General features: G+C 29.3%; 2 protein-coding genes across 4 annotated transcripts in view; one reads left to right on the forward strand and one right to left on the reverse strand.

The window, feature by feature from the left end:
* LOC147806748 (uncharacterized) overlaps nucleotides 1-14,090 on the reverse strand; it is a 38,860-nt gene that overhangs the window by 24,393 nt on the left and 377 nt on the right. The window contains exons 3-4 of the mRNA XM_087168520.1: nucleotides 13,966-14,032; nucleotides 11,941-12,013 (exon numbers count right to left, since the gene is read on the reverse strand). Of these exons, the coding sequence (XP_087024646.1) occupies nucleotides 11,941-12,013; nucleotides 13,966-14,032 (140 nt within the window). The remainder of the gene's footprint in view (nucleotides 1-11,940; nucleotides 12,014-13,965; nucleotides 14,033-14,090) is intronic.
* LOC147806749 (uncharacterized) lies at nucleotides 1,327-6,043 on the forward strand. Of its 3 annotated transcripts, XM_087167143.1 has the most exons (4): nucleotides 2,501-2,640; nucleotides 4,147-4,465; nucleotides 4,901-5,109; nucleotides 5,721-6,043. In XM_087167143.1, exons 2-4 carry the CDS (start codon nucleotides 4,205-4,207, stop codon nucleotides 5,728-5,730), a joined length of 480 nt encoding a protein of 159 aa, XP_087023269.1. In that variant the 5' UTR covers nucleotides 2,501-2,640; nucleotides 4,147-4,204; the 3' UTR covers nucleotides 5,731-6,043. The 3 variants fall into 3 exon arrangements, with proteins under 3 accessions (XP_087023271.1, XP_087023269.1, XP_087023270.1); XM_087167145.1 differs by lacking the exon at nucleotides 4,147-4,465 and having other exon boundaries at nucleotides 1,327-2,640; XM_087167144.1 differs by lacking the exon at nucleotides 2,501-2,640 and having other exon boundaries at nucleotides 4,036-4,465.

Consider the following 14,090-nt stretch of genomic DNA (forward strand, 5'->3'; position numbering starts at 1 on the left):
GAGTTAAAAACAAAAAATGGAGTGAAAACATTAAACAACGGTGCCGAGTGTTACTGTCATGGGTACGTTCAAATGACGAGGAGGGGGGAACTCCGATGCTTACTTTTTGAAGATTATCTATACATATCGTGTGTTTTTGTGCTTTAATTATTTTCAAATTTAAAGGGCATACTGCATTGCATTATCCGATTGAAAATGCTGGGAATAATCAAACTATAGCATTTGCTTTTTTCTTTAAGCCTTAAAATGATAGTGAAAAAAAATCAGTATACTACAATGATAGTTATTAATAACTATCACTGTGGTATACTGATTAAATTTATGGAATTCAAGTGAAGATGCTACTGTTCACAAAGATGCTTATGAATAGTAGCATGGTATTACTATAAAGATGCATTATGATTAAAATTTCCTTACAATGTAATATTCAAAAAACTCAAACATTAAAAGACTATTAAAAATTTTTTTTTACAAAATAATAAAAAAAAAAAAGATTAACAAAATTAAATATTTTTTGAAAAAGATATTCGTGGCACATAAGTTTTATAAAGGATTGCTTTCAATTTTTTTTAAAAAATAATGCTTTCATTGCTGTTGATTCATTTGTCGTCTTCGTCGTAAAGTGTAGGCGAAAAATTACAAAGGTAGCATATTAATAATCTTTTGACGCAGATTGGAGTGTCCGTTTTATAATTTATTTTCTGACGCTCCAATTATAAACAAAAATATATTTAGGTATTTTTTAATTATATAAAACACTCGAATAGTTACTAAAAATTCATTTAGATTATCAGGAAATAATTTTCTTTTTAAAGCGTTATTTGAAAGAATTTTTTTATAAAAGTGCATCAATAATTCTTATTCAAAAATATATCAATAATTAATTTTGTAATTTCAATAATGAATAACTGTTTGTCTTAATTTAAATCTAAATAAGTGCGTGCACATTTGAAGATTGTTCGGAAGTGTCATGTTTGGAAAATTTTAATGCAGGAAAGACAACGGTGTTTCATGTTGTATTTCGTAACCATAAATTATTAAAATGCTAAAAATAATATTTTCACTTATTTTGACTTCAATTATTATAAAATAATGAGAAAAATATAAAAATTCCAAGTAAAAAATTAACGATTTAAAATATTGTAGTGTAAAATAAGTGAAAGAGTAAGAGTGAATCAGTACAGGAATAAGAAGTATTAAAAATTAACAAAACAAAAAAATTTTCTTTTATGAGCACCTGTTATATTGGGTATGGGTAGATAAGGAGTTGAATTTCCAGTTTTGTTTGTAAAAGAGGGGAGAGATAACACCACTATATTTATCACTCTTTAAGGTTGGTCCCAAGATTTACATGCAAACAAAATGGCTCAGTTTGAGTATGTCGAATCAATTCGAGGTGGTAAATAAGTCTTATTTAATGAATTTTTATTTAGAATAAAGATGAAACACGGGACGAAAATCTATTATAAGTGTATTTCAGATGATTGCAAAGCTTCCTTAATTCCAGAAAATGATCATATAATATGTAATAAAGCTCAGCATAACCATGCGCCTGATAAGGGTAAAATTGTAAGGAAAAGTTTTTATAATGAACTGAAAAAAAGATGTTGGACAGAATTCTCAAGATCAGTGCCCAGTATATATAGGGAAGTTAAATTTACTCAATTTCATTTTTTTCTTACTTCTTTTTCTTTACTTAGTTTCATTTTTTTATTTTGAAAAAAAATTATACATATCTGTAAAAAGTATTTCATAGAATTACAATTACTGAATCAATTTAAGTTAAGGGTCAGAAATATACCTGCAACTTTCAAATTATTTATCTAAATACAAAATATTTTTTGTAGATAAAATTACATTATAATTAATTTTCCTATCATGTAGTTAGATGAAAGAACTCTCATAAAAATAAGTTTTTAACCTCAAAAGCACAAGACAGAACATATCTGACTCAGCTAGATTATATATATATATATATGTATGCATGTGTGTGTGTCTGTCTGTCTCTGTGTGTGTATGCATGTTTTTTTTAACAGTGAAAGTATTGGCTTTTTTCAAAGATGGACCTTCTTAATTTTTTTAGACTTAAACAAAAAAGGAAATGGTTAACATGCATATTAGTATAAATAATTTTATGTTACGAATTAGCATCTTTATAAATGAGAATTTACTGAAATTATTTAAGATTTAATCTCTCATGATGATCAGATAATAATAATGTTAGGTTTATTACAAAAACAGAGAATCCAATATTTTTCATTAGAAATAAAGATTTGAAAACAGTGAAAGACTGTGTTAGTAAAGAAAAAAATCTTTAAATATAGAATAGACAGAACATTAATTCATAAAGTTATGAGCTGTGGTCTCAGGCATACTCATAATCTCAAGTGAAAGATTGACAAAGTGACTTAATATTCCAGAGACACAGTAGCAAAATTTGCTTCATCCCTAGAGGTGGCATCATACCTGCCAAGTAAAAATACAGCAATGGCACCCATGTACCAGGCTAGATCAGATGCTTTGCCTCCAATGCCATCAACTCTGGAAGAAATTATTCTAATAGATGACTGGAGAGAAAGAAAAAGTGGGGAAGACTTCCTTTTAATTGATGAAATATATGGAGAAAACAGCAGAATACTGGTATGTATAATTTTCTTTGCACGAGACAAACCTCATATTATTTATATTTATTCTCTATTTCACAGCTCTGTTAAGTAATCTTATTGTTCTTATAAAATATACTTGAAATTTCATAAACTTTTAACAATATTCTTAAAGAAATGGAGATGTAATAGAATAATTCAATGAGTTATTTGTGCATCTTTTTGTTTCACAAAATATATTTTTAATTTTCATAAAAAGATTAAGTATCTTTTAAATTGTTTCATTTTACATATTTAAATAATTGCATTTCTAATTGCCCCACCGTTTAAAATGGAGTTTACAAAGAAAAAAACATTTTTGCTTGTGAATGTATATATTTCCTGTTTGCTTATGTTAGAGAAATATAGCTATACCTCCTCTGTTTGTTCAATAGTGATTAATTGTAGAAAAAGCGAATTTCAGTTTTTCTTTTTAATATATGAATAAGATATGACACATTAATTGATATCAGAGTATACAGCATGTGTGTCTGTCCTGGCCATAACTTTAATTAAAGGTTTGCTGTTAGCACATCCATTGGGTCAATCCAATTCATCATCACTAGATGTTGATACCATGGACCATGGTGCATCGCATCATAGCCGTATAACATCTCTGTTTTGTATTTGCATAATATCTAACTCCTTAATTCATATAAAACAAGTGATAATTAGTGTAACCCAAATGCAATTTTTCATAAATTAATATCTTTTTTATTTGCCAAATCAATATTAAAAACTGTTGCAGAATTTGACTTTAAAAAAAAATGAGTAATACAAAACTTTGTCACCTTTAGAAAAGTTTATTTTTCTGTTATTTTCTTTCAAATGAATCTTTCAAATATTATTTTTAAAAAAAAATAATTATTTTAGAGAACAATTTTTCATGAAAAGAAAAAGCAAGTGATACTTTAAATGAAAGTAAAAATTAAAGTTAAACAATATAATTTATTAAATGAACATTATAGGTTGATAAGTGTTTTCTGAATACCTATTGAAAGGTAAGAATACCATTTAAAAATTTCTTATCAATACTATGGAAATATTAATGAGATTAAATTTAAAAATATATGCTATATTAAATATGCAAATACAAACAATTTAAAAAAATAGTTTTTAAAAGATAGTAATTAATATATTTAGCTTTTCAAAAAATTGCTCTGATGTTAGGTGCATAGGGCAATATATAATTTAGGACCTCTCTTGGTTTAATATAAACTTTGATCACAAACTTAGTAAACCTTTACAATTTTAGCTGGAAAAAAATGAACAAATGGAAGTACCAATTGTTTAAAAAAAAATTTCACATTAAGAGTATATAGGTTACCGATCCATATCGAAGCATTTACTTTTTTAATTTTTTAGCCACAAATAACAAAATTATACTTTAATTTTTCAAAAAATTTTTGATATTATTTGCTATAATTAAAAAATTTTAATATTCCTATTATTATTAAAATATTACTTGCTAATTTGAATAAAGACAATTTTATTTATTTTTCAGGCATTTTGCACAATGGAGGGCCTAAATATTCTGTGTTCTTGTAATAAGATTTTTGTGGATGGGACATTTAAAATGGCCCCAAGAATATTTACTCAAATCTACACCATTCATGGGGCATAGGAGGGGAAAATTACTTTACAGCCTTTTACCAGATAAACAGAAAATCACATATAAGAGACTGTTTTTTGAAATAAAACTTAAGGCTGAGAGTAATGGATTGGTATTTTGCCCCTCATATGCAATGATGGACTTTGAATGCCTTAAAAGACCATCTGTAAAGATTAAAGGATGTCACTACTCGCAATCAATTTCGCCAAAAGTAAGTTTTGATTTTTCACTACTTTTTGCAGTCACAGAACAAATACGTATTTGGCAGTCAGGTGACTTAATCAAAAATGCTAGACCAATGGATCAATAAATTCAATGAAATTGACTGTAAAACACCACATTGTTTCTGACTTAGTTGCGTTATTACAAACAAGTTATGATTCATAAATAAATGGATGATATAATAAGGTTTAGAAACAAGTGTTGCACTAAACATAATTAAATGTAAGATTTATGGATGTACAACATATATGCTTACACTACAACATGAATGCATTTCAATTATAAGTATCTTATTTAGTGAAACGTAAAGAAATCACCATTAAGAAAAAAAATATATATGATTAATTAAAATATAAGCAATATTAGTAAGATAGATATAAAATTTATTGAAACTTTTAGAGTTGTTTAAAAGATTTCTTTCCAGGTACAAGAGTTGGGACTGGTATCTCATTACATTAACTGTGCAGAAATCAGGCAATTCATTTGTAGCTTAATGGCAATGCATTTTGTACCCATGGGCCAGGTGGATGAGGCATTTCTTATATCAATCGGAGAAGTAACCTGGACAGCTCCCATTACACATTTGATTTCCTATTACACTGATATTTGGTTAGAAGAGGCTTTCTTCAATGTGTGAGTTTTAATTTTAAAGTACTATGGTATAGTAAAGGAATTTTACCGTAAAACAGAGGCTTTTATTTTTATAAATTATGTGCATACAATTATAAATGGTATTTACGAAAATTATGTTACAAGCATAATGTTATTGTGTACAATTTATAAGAACATTACATTATGTTCTAATAAATTATGCATGGTATTTCAGATTTTAGAAATTAACTACTATAATTATTTAATAGTTAATTTCTACTAATTTTTTACACATAGAATTTTATTAAGTTCTAAAAAAAATGAAGTTTAAAAATTACGACAATATACTGGCAGTATTACACTTCTGATGAAGTCAAATTTAGATTTTTTCCTCCCTGACAGTAACATTAATGAATTTACTAATTTCAGTTGAGTAACTATGTTTTAAAACTATGTTAGGAATACAATAGTTTTAAAAAAGACATTGTAGCCAAGTCACAATGTATTTATAAATATCAGTGCACTTTAAGAAATATAGGTATTAATAGAAGTGTATAGAGAAAAAAAACATTGACAAAGATTTAAGTTTATGGTTAAGTTTATATAATCTAAATTTTTTTATCTTTCAATATATATTTTTTTTTTATTTTCAGAGATATTTGAAACCATTTTTCCACATAGGACAACATTTGCACAAATAACAAAGTTGAAGGATGGCATTCCAAGCTTCAAAAAAGTGTCACCCAAACCAAATATTTACATATTTGTAAATAAAATGAAAGAAATTGAGGAAGAAGAGAATATTGCAGAAAGAAGAATGTCTGAGAATCCTCCAACAGAAAGCTGTTTATAAGAAAGTTAATGAAAGATTATATTCCTTAAAACAAAGATTAATAAACCAAAATATATCTTTAAGAGCCTACATGGATGCTTATTGTGAAGAAAAAATAAAAAAAATTGATAACCATGTAATTATTATTATTTTTTATTAAAATAGAAATCTGATTTAAAAAATCATGAATTTTGCAAACACTGGGAATCATATAATTCCAATAAAAATTACAAATATAGAGTAATTAATTGATAATAATTCATAAACTACATAAAAAGTTTGCAGACGACCACAACTAGGAGAACTGCATTTTTGTCACAAGTGATACTACATACCATGGTATTACAGCAAAAATCTACATAAATGGTTGGTTTATTTTTGTGAATAGATGTAACACAACTCTAATAGCAAACATAATTTCAACTAGATATTTTTCGCGAAACATTGCTCATGAAAAATGCTTTTGTGTGTTCTTATAGATTTAATTTTCTTTCTAATTTCCTAATTTCTGTGTTAAAAAAATCGCCTTTTAAACAGACAACACACATTAAAGAATACCAGTGAGCTGCAACGTACAACACGCTTGCAGCTTACATATTTTTAAATGTTTTTTTTTTTTTTTTAATTACAAAACTCGGAACTTTTTTTAATCTATGAGTTTGGTTGCTGTTGTTATAGTTTATTTACGCCGCACTGGAGCTGCGCAATTGGCTATTGGCGACGGTCTGCGAAACATCCCTGAGGATGATCCGAAGTCATGCCATCACAATTTTGATCCTCTGCAGAGGGAATGGCGCCCCCGCTTCGGTAGCCCGATGACCTGCACGAGAAGTCGAGCACTTTACGGTAGAACAGTTTAACGAGGACCAATACCGCACACCCTCGGTCCCTACGCAGACTGATCCAAGTGGTCACCCACCCGCACACTGACCGTAGCCAGTGATGCTTGACTTCGATGATCTGCTGGGAACCGTGCCTTAACGATCAGTCCACTGCGGGACTAAAATTTTTTAATAAATACAATTATTTCATAAAATTATTGATAATTATTGTAAAAAATAGTTTCATCTAAAGTGACTGCTTTATAGTTAAAAAATGAGTTAATTTTAGTTAATTTTACTCCTTTCTACCTACCTTAACCTACATTTTTTAGTTAATTTTAAAGCGGTTTTGAAAATTGTTGTCATTCCCTGGGAAGGATAGCTACGAAGTCTTTTTCTTTTTATACCGCCAGATGGCGTTCTTTTTAAATTTGTATGTGTTTGTTTGCTTTTTGTTAATAAACTTTTACTTTCTGTCTGAATCTCGATCCACGGACTACAGTTGGCAGCACGGCTGTGGTTTTGAAAATTATGACGCAGTAAAAAGTTTCACTTAGTTTCGCCGTGATTTACATCGTTTGGATTCCAAAATCAAAATGAACAGGGATCTGCCGAGTATCCCACTGCTGAACAGTGAGAACTTTTATCAGTGGAGTATTAAAGTCAAGGCTTTGCTGACACTTAAGAAAATTGCTAATGTGCTAACTGAAGAAGCCCCCGTTGATCCAAAATTGCGGGAACAATGGACATTAAACAATGATGACGCAGTTGCATACATACAGCTATCGCTTTCTGACGACCAAAGTCTTCAGTTCGCAAACGAAACTAACGCAAAAACTCTATGGGAAAAAATTCAAAGCACATTTACTGGTAAAATCGAAGATCGAAAAATCGATGCAAGTAACGAAATAAAAAATCTTGAAATGAAAGAAAATGAAAATGTGTCAGACTATATTGCAAGATCACGTGGACTTAAAACGAAATGTTCATCACTTGGACTGCAAATTACTGAACGAGAACTTGTTTATTATACTGTTAGAGGATTAAGAGGAAAATTTGCAAAAATAAGAGAGATCCTGAAAACCCAACGTGAAAAGCCAATGGATGAGATTTTAGAAATACTGCGTGAAGAAGAAAACATCTTATCAAAATTAAAAAATGAAATTCCTAAACGAACAGAAGCATTCGGAGTAAAATATAAATATGAAAATAGAAGCAGGAAAAAATGTTTCATCTGCCATAAAACGAATCACCTAGCTAAAGACTGCTATTTCCGAAACAAGAACGAGGGAAATCAAGACCGAACATTTCAAGAAAAAAGAACATTTACGAACTATAAATCGGGTATGAACAAAACCAAAAACAATAACGCTCATTGTGCATTTGAAAATCAAGATAAACATTCTAGTGAAAATTTCGCACTTACCGCTGAACAAGAACAACACCAAATAAATTCTAGTGCTACTGATAAAAACAAATCCGTTTTCATTTTGGATTCTGGTGCTACTTCACACATGGTAAAAGATATAAACTTTTTTGAAAACTTAAATCATGTTAATGGGATAATACAATTAGCAGGTAAGAAATCAAATTTAATTTCAAAAGGAATTGGTATTGTAAAAGCTACAACAACAGTTGATAATTGCAGTAAAAATCTAACAATATATGATGTAATATATGTACCAGATTTACGAAACAATTTAATTTCAGTATCTAAACTAATTGATAAAGGTTATAAAATTAAATCTAATGGTAATGATATTTTGATTTTAACTAATGATAATCGCAGTGTTTTAAAAGCCGTAAAAGTAAACAATCGTTTTGAAATTTTAATGGAACCATGTAATAACATTTCACCTAAATGTTTTTGATTATAACGATGTAAATAATTCTGAGTTAGAATGTAATGAAGTAAGTAATTTGGATACTTATAATATTTGGCATAAAAGACTATGTCATTTAAATCCACAATACATGGTTAAAATGCAAAATGTTATTGGCATAAATTTTAAAGATTTTGAAAATTATCATTGTGAATCTTGTGATATAAGTAAAGTAACTCATAAAAGTCATCCAACAATTAATATTGCACAAAGTAATTCTGTATTAGAGTTAATTCATGCGGACCTAGCAGGCCCAATAAATTGTGATTCATTAGGAAATTCAAGATATTTTTTAGTTCTAGTGGATGATTTTTCTGGGATGTACTTTTCTTATTTTTTGAAACATAAAAATGAAGTATTTGAAATGTTTTGTATGTTTAAAGAAAGGTATGAAAATTTAATGAATAAGAAAATCAAAAGATTCAGAACAGATAATGGTCTAGAATTTGTTAATAACGAGATTGATAGTTTTCTAGAAAAATATGGGATCATACATGAAAAAACAGTACCGTATAATCCTTCGTCAAATGGACGTGCTGAGCGAGCCATAAGAGTATTAGTAGAAAGGGCTAGAACATTATTATATGAAAGTGAATTACCATTAAAATTCTGGGCTGAAGCGATAAATTTTAGCACTCACATTTCTAATCTAACACCGCGTAAAAATAAACAAAATCTTCCGATTGAAATATGGTCAGGAAAAGAACCTAAACTTAACTACTTAAAAGTATTTGGATGCGTCGTTTATTTTCATATATCTAAACAATTCCGAAATAAATTTGATGTTCCGGGAAAACGTGGAATTTTCGTCGGTTATTCTAGAGAAAGGCGCGCTTATAGAATATATGATGTCGATAAAAATATTGTAATTGAAGAGCGATCTATTAAATTTAACGAATCATTAAGGGGAAGTAAATTTCTTACAAACAAAAATGAATGTAGTATATGGAACATTGAGGATTTGACCCAGTTTAATATAACTCTACCACAGATCGAAACTGAAACCCAAAACTCCCCTCCAACTGAATCAAGCAGTGAACATTCTTTTTCTCATAAATCTTCTCAAGAAAGTGCTGATTCACAAAATGAAAATAATCAAAATACTCCTGCATTAAGACGTTCCGAAAGAATTAAAAATAAAATATCCGCAAACGCGAACGTAGCCTTGAAAGGATCATCTATTCCTCAAAATTATGACCAGGCGATAAATAGTAATAAATATTCCGAGTGGAAAACCGCAATGGAAAACGAACTTCTTTCGATGGAGAAACATAAGGTTTTTGAATTAATTGAGAGGCCTAAGAAGGAAAAAATAATAAAAAGTAAATGGGTGTATACAATTAAAAATAACGATAAAAACAAAATTTACAAAGCGCGACTGGTTGCAGCAGGGTTTAATCAAATTAAAAATGTTGATTATTCTGAATCATATTCACCTGTGGTAAATATTGAATCATTCAGGTTATTAATTGCTTTAGCAGCAAAATTGGATTTATTTGTTAAATTTTTTGACATTAAAACTGCATATTTATATGGTGATATTGATGAAACTCTGTATATGGAAATACCTCCAGGCTTTGAAGATAAATATGGTAAAAATAAAGTGTGTAAATTAAATAAAAGTATTTATGGTCTACCTCAATCTGGTAGAAATTGGCATATAAAGTTAAAAAATGAACTTAAAAAGATTGGTCTCACTCAACTTGCATCTGACAATTGCGTATTTACTAAAATTAATGATAATGACTTTTTCGCAATTTGTGTATACGTAGATGATTTGGCAATATTTTCTAATAATTCGAAATTATACAAGGAAATTATTTCAAAACTTAATCAAACATTTGAATTAAAAGAAACAACTAACGATTCAAAATTTTTAGGCATTGAGATTTCACAAAAAGAAAACGGAATTGGTTTATCTCAAACTCATTACATTGAAACTTTAATGAAAAAATATGGTTTGGAAAATTGCAAGAAAACAAATACTCCCATAACTAAAGGTGAAGATAGATGTTTTAACCCTACTGATAATTTAGTAGATCAGACTGATTATCAGGAAATCGTCGGTGAACTTTTATATTTAGCAAATAGAACCCGACCAGATATTGCTTTTGTAACTAGTTATTTATCACAATTTAATAAACGTCCTGAAAAAAGGCATTATGTTTTGGCCAAGAGAGTTTTGAAATATTTGAACGGTTCAAAAGATAGAGTCTTGTTTTATAGTAAAGAATTTGGTATTTTAAACTGTAGTGCGGATGCAAGTTGGGGCAATGCAGAAGGAGGAAAATCTTTTTCAGGTTGTGTAATTCTGTTAGGTAATTCTCTTATAACATGGAAAAGTAGAAAACAAAGATGTGTAGGACTTTCAACATGTGAAGCTGAATTATTTGCTGCAGCTGACACAGCTCGAGAACTTACTTGGATAATAAATATGTTAAATGAACTGAACTGTAAAAAATTTATTGATGCTCCTGTTACTATGTTTTCTGATAGCCAAGCAGCTATTGACTGGTTGAATAATGGTAAATCTTCTAACAAAACCAGGCATGTAAACCTGAAATTTCATTTTGTGAGAGATATGATTAAAGATAAAATTTTAAAAACTGTTTATAAGAATACTAATAATGATAATATTTCTGATTTTTTAACTAAAGCTGTAACTTTTGAGAAGTTAATTTTTTCTTTGGAAAAAATAAGTTTAATTTGAAATTTATGTTAAGAGAATTAATATTTTTTATGTGTATGTTGTTATATGTGTTAAAAAGTAAAATCCTTCTCGCAGGGGGAGATTGTTGTCATTCCCTGGGAAGGATAGCTACGAAGTCTTTTTCTTTTTATACCGCCAGATGGCGTTCTTTTTAAATTTGTATGTGTTTGTTTGCTTTTTGTTAATAAACTTTTACTTTCTGTCTGAATCTCGATCCACGGACTACAAAAATAGTAACTTGCGTATGTATTTTTTGTGTTATTAACTGTTACTGAACTTTGCATGAAAACTTTCAAAAAGGCATTTAATGTCTGCTTGGATATTGTGATTTTTTTTTAAATAAAATAAAATTATTTTGCTATGAAATAGATGTAATGTTTATCCTGTTTCTTTAAAATGTAATGTTTATCTTGTTTTGAATGAAATATTTTTTCTTTCTTTTGAAAAATGGTTCTATTCGAACACTTTTTCGGAATACAGTCTTAAATCTTCAAACGCGTTTTTTTTTTTTCTAAATTTTTCTTCTTTTTACACAAAACGCAATGTTGACGACTTACACTCTGCCACATTCGTTTTGTGAACACTATTGATGATGTTAATTGGCATATATAAAATAGCAACACTCACGTGCATTGACTGCAGAAAGTGACACGAGAATTGGAGATGGAGAAACTTGTCCAGCAGCTACTATTTGAGGAGCCTGTAAGGAAAATGAAAATTTCTAATTTACTGCTCTCAAAAGCATTCATTTATGACTAAACATATTTAATACAGCCAAATAGTATATTTTGTAATTGATAGTAAACACTTTGAGGGCTATTTTTTCTAGAAATGTGTTAAGTTTAAAATATTGTCTGGATTGATATTGATTTATAAAAAAAAAATCCATTCAGCATAAAATTTAAATAACACTTGAAATTAGATTTTTTTTTAAAGTAATTTTTTTTAATTGGAAATTTTACCTACTATAAAGAATTAACCAAGAAACCAAGCTTACAAATTGAACCTAGAATGAATTAAACTAAATTTATAAATGCTAGGTTTATAACTACAGATGAATTTGATGAGAGATGATTAAAAGATCGAGGCAGAAGAGAAAATAGTTTCAAAAACTACCTCATAATGCTAACTAGCTTCCTCTCGTTAAAATCTACTTTTTAAGAACATAATTCTTCGATTGTCTATAGTTCTTCTATTTCTTCTATGTTTTTAAGAAATTATAAAAGCTATAAGTAAGTCCAAATTCAAACCTTTGGTGAAAAATTTCTCCCACTCTACATTCAAAAACTACGAAAATGTGTGGGAAGTATATTTCACATGGCCTTATAAAGGAGTTAATCGGCTTATAAATGGTTAATCGGCTTATAAATGGTTAATCGGCTTATCAATGGTTAATCAGCTTATCAATGGTTAACCAGCTTATAAAGGGTTTAGTAAATATTTATAGAAATAAATATTTACTAAAACTTATTTTTTGCAGGGAATTTTCTTAAGAAAAACGAATTTTATACTTGAATGCAAATCACTTTCAATTCACTTAAAAAAGACGGAGAAAGTAAAATTACCAGATTTTTGACCATTCTCCTGATATTGGGAATATATTTTTCATATGGCGTCAGCTCCTAAATTTTGGGGATCAAAAATCCGCCAAAAGAAAGTCATGTTTATTCAGAGAAAGCAATTTTTGTGTATGATTTCATATTTTAAAATATTATTTACGCAAATTAATAAACATATTTGAAATCATCCCTCGAACCATTATGATTGAGTCCTAAAATCTGATAATTGGGGAAAGAAAGTTATTCTTTTCACTCAGTGCTTTGTGCTCATAAAATATTTAAGATTATTAAGAAGCTTGCGTAAACTCTCAATGAGACTAATTTTTGATTAAACTATTCTACTGTTGAAATAATTCAAAAGTAGTTTAAGATAAATTAAATACAATCTTGTTCTTCTCTCTCAAAGTTATTCGAATGTTGAAATTGCGGATCTACTTTTTTCCAGTTTCATTAGTTTTATAGGCAAATAATACTTCAATGCAAATTTTTCAGAATATTTCCGAACTAAAATAAGTTTTGTTAAGCAAATAGTTCGCTCAATGGTCAAGTAATCCGAAACCAGTTCCCGATGTTGCAATAAGGACAGCAAACTAGATCAGCTAAGTGTAGTTAATGGGAACAATCAGGTCGAACAGAGTCGCGATGGCTCAGGAGCGCTCGCCTTCCAATGAGGTGAACCGAGTTTCGATCCTGGCTGGTCGATTCGAATTCCGCATCCAGCTTGCACCGACCACAGTGCTGATGTGAAATATCCTCAGTGGTAGACGGATCATGGGTTAGAGTCCCTTTGTCATCAGGCTAACAGTGGGAGGTTCTTGTGGTCTTCCTCTCCAAGTAACGCAAAGTTCCATCAAAAAGCCTTCCACGAAGGCAAATTTCTCATAATACTTGATCCCTAGTCTTCTGGATTGGATTCAAAATTACAAGGCTAAGGAGTTGAACATTAGTAGTCGTTCCCTGGATGCTTCCTTAGTTATAAACAACTCAAAGATATCGATCGGTCAGAGATGGAAAACTGAAACTACTGATTAAAACCTACAAAAAACATGCTAAACAGAATAGAAAATAATAAAAGTTAGAAGAATGAACTCACGTTTTCAGATGATGCTTCGCTCAACGAGCACAGCCTGCGGTATTGAGAAAGTCCGACTGGACGGATGCTAAAAGAAGAAAATTTAAACAAAATAAGTAAAATAGTTTCCAAATCATGAAATTTCA

Source organism: Parasteatoda tepidariorum, chromosome 7 (assembly GCF_982258835.1).
Source record: "Parasteatoda tepidariorum strain Cologne lab strain chromosome 7, Ptep-v5.0, whole genome shotgun sequence".
In the NCBI taxonomy this organism is placed as follows: Eukaryota; Metazoa; Arthropoda; class Arachnida; order Araneae; family Theridiidae; genus Parasteatoda; species Parasteatoda tepidariorum.

What these genes read in the sequence shown, in the direction of transcription:
- LOC147806749 (XM_087167143.1), top strand. Translation starts at nt 4,205, where the DNA reads ATGGGACATTTAAAATGGCCCCAAGAATATTTACTCAAATCTACACCA. An exon ending in CGCAATCAATTTCGCCAAAA is followed by an intron (nt 4,466 to 4,900) that starts GTAAGTTTTGAT and finishes ATTTCTTTCCAG; the next exon opens with GTACAAGAGTTGGGACTGGT.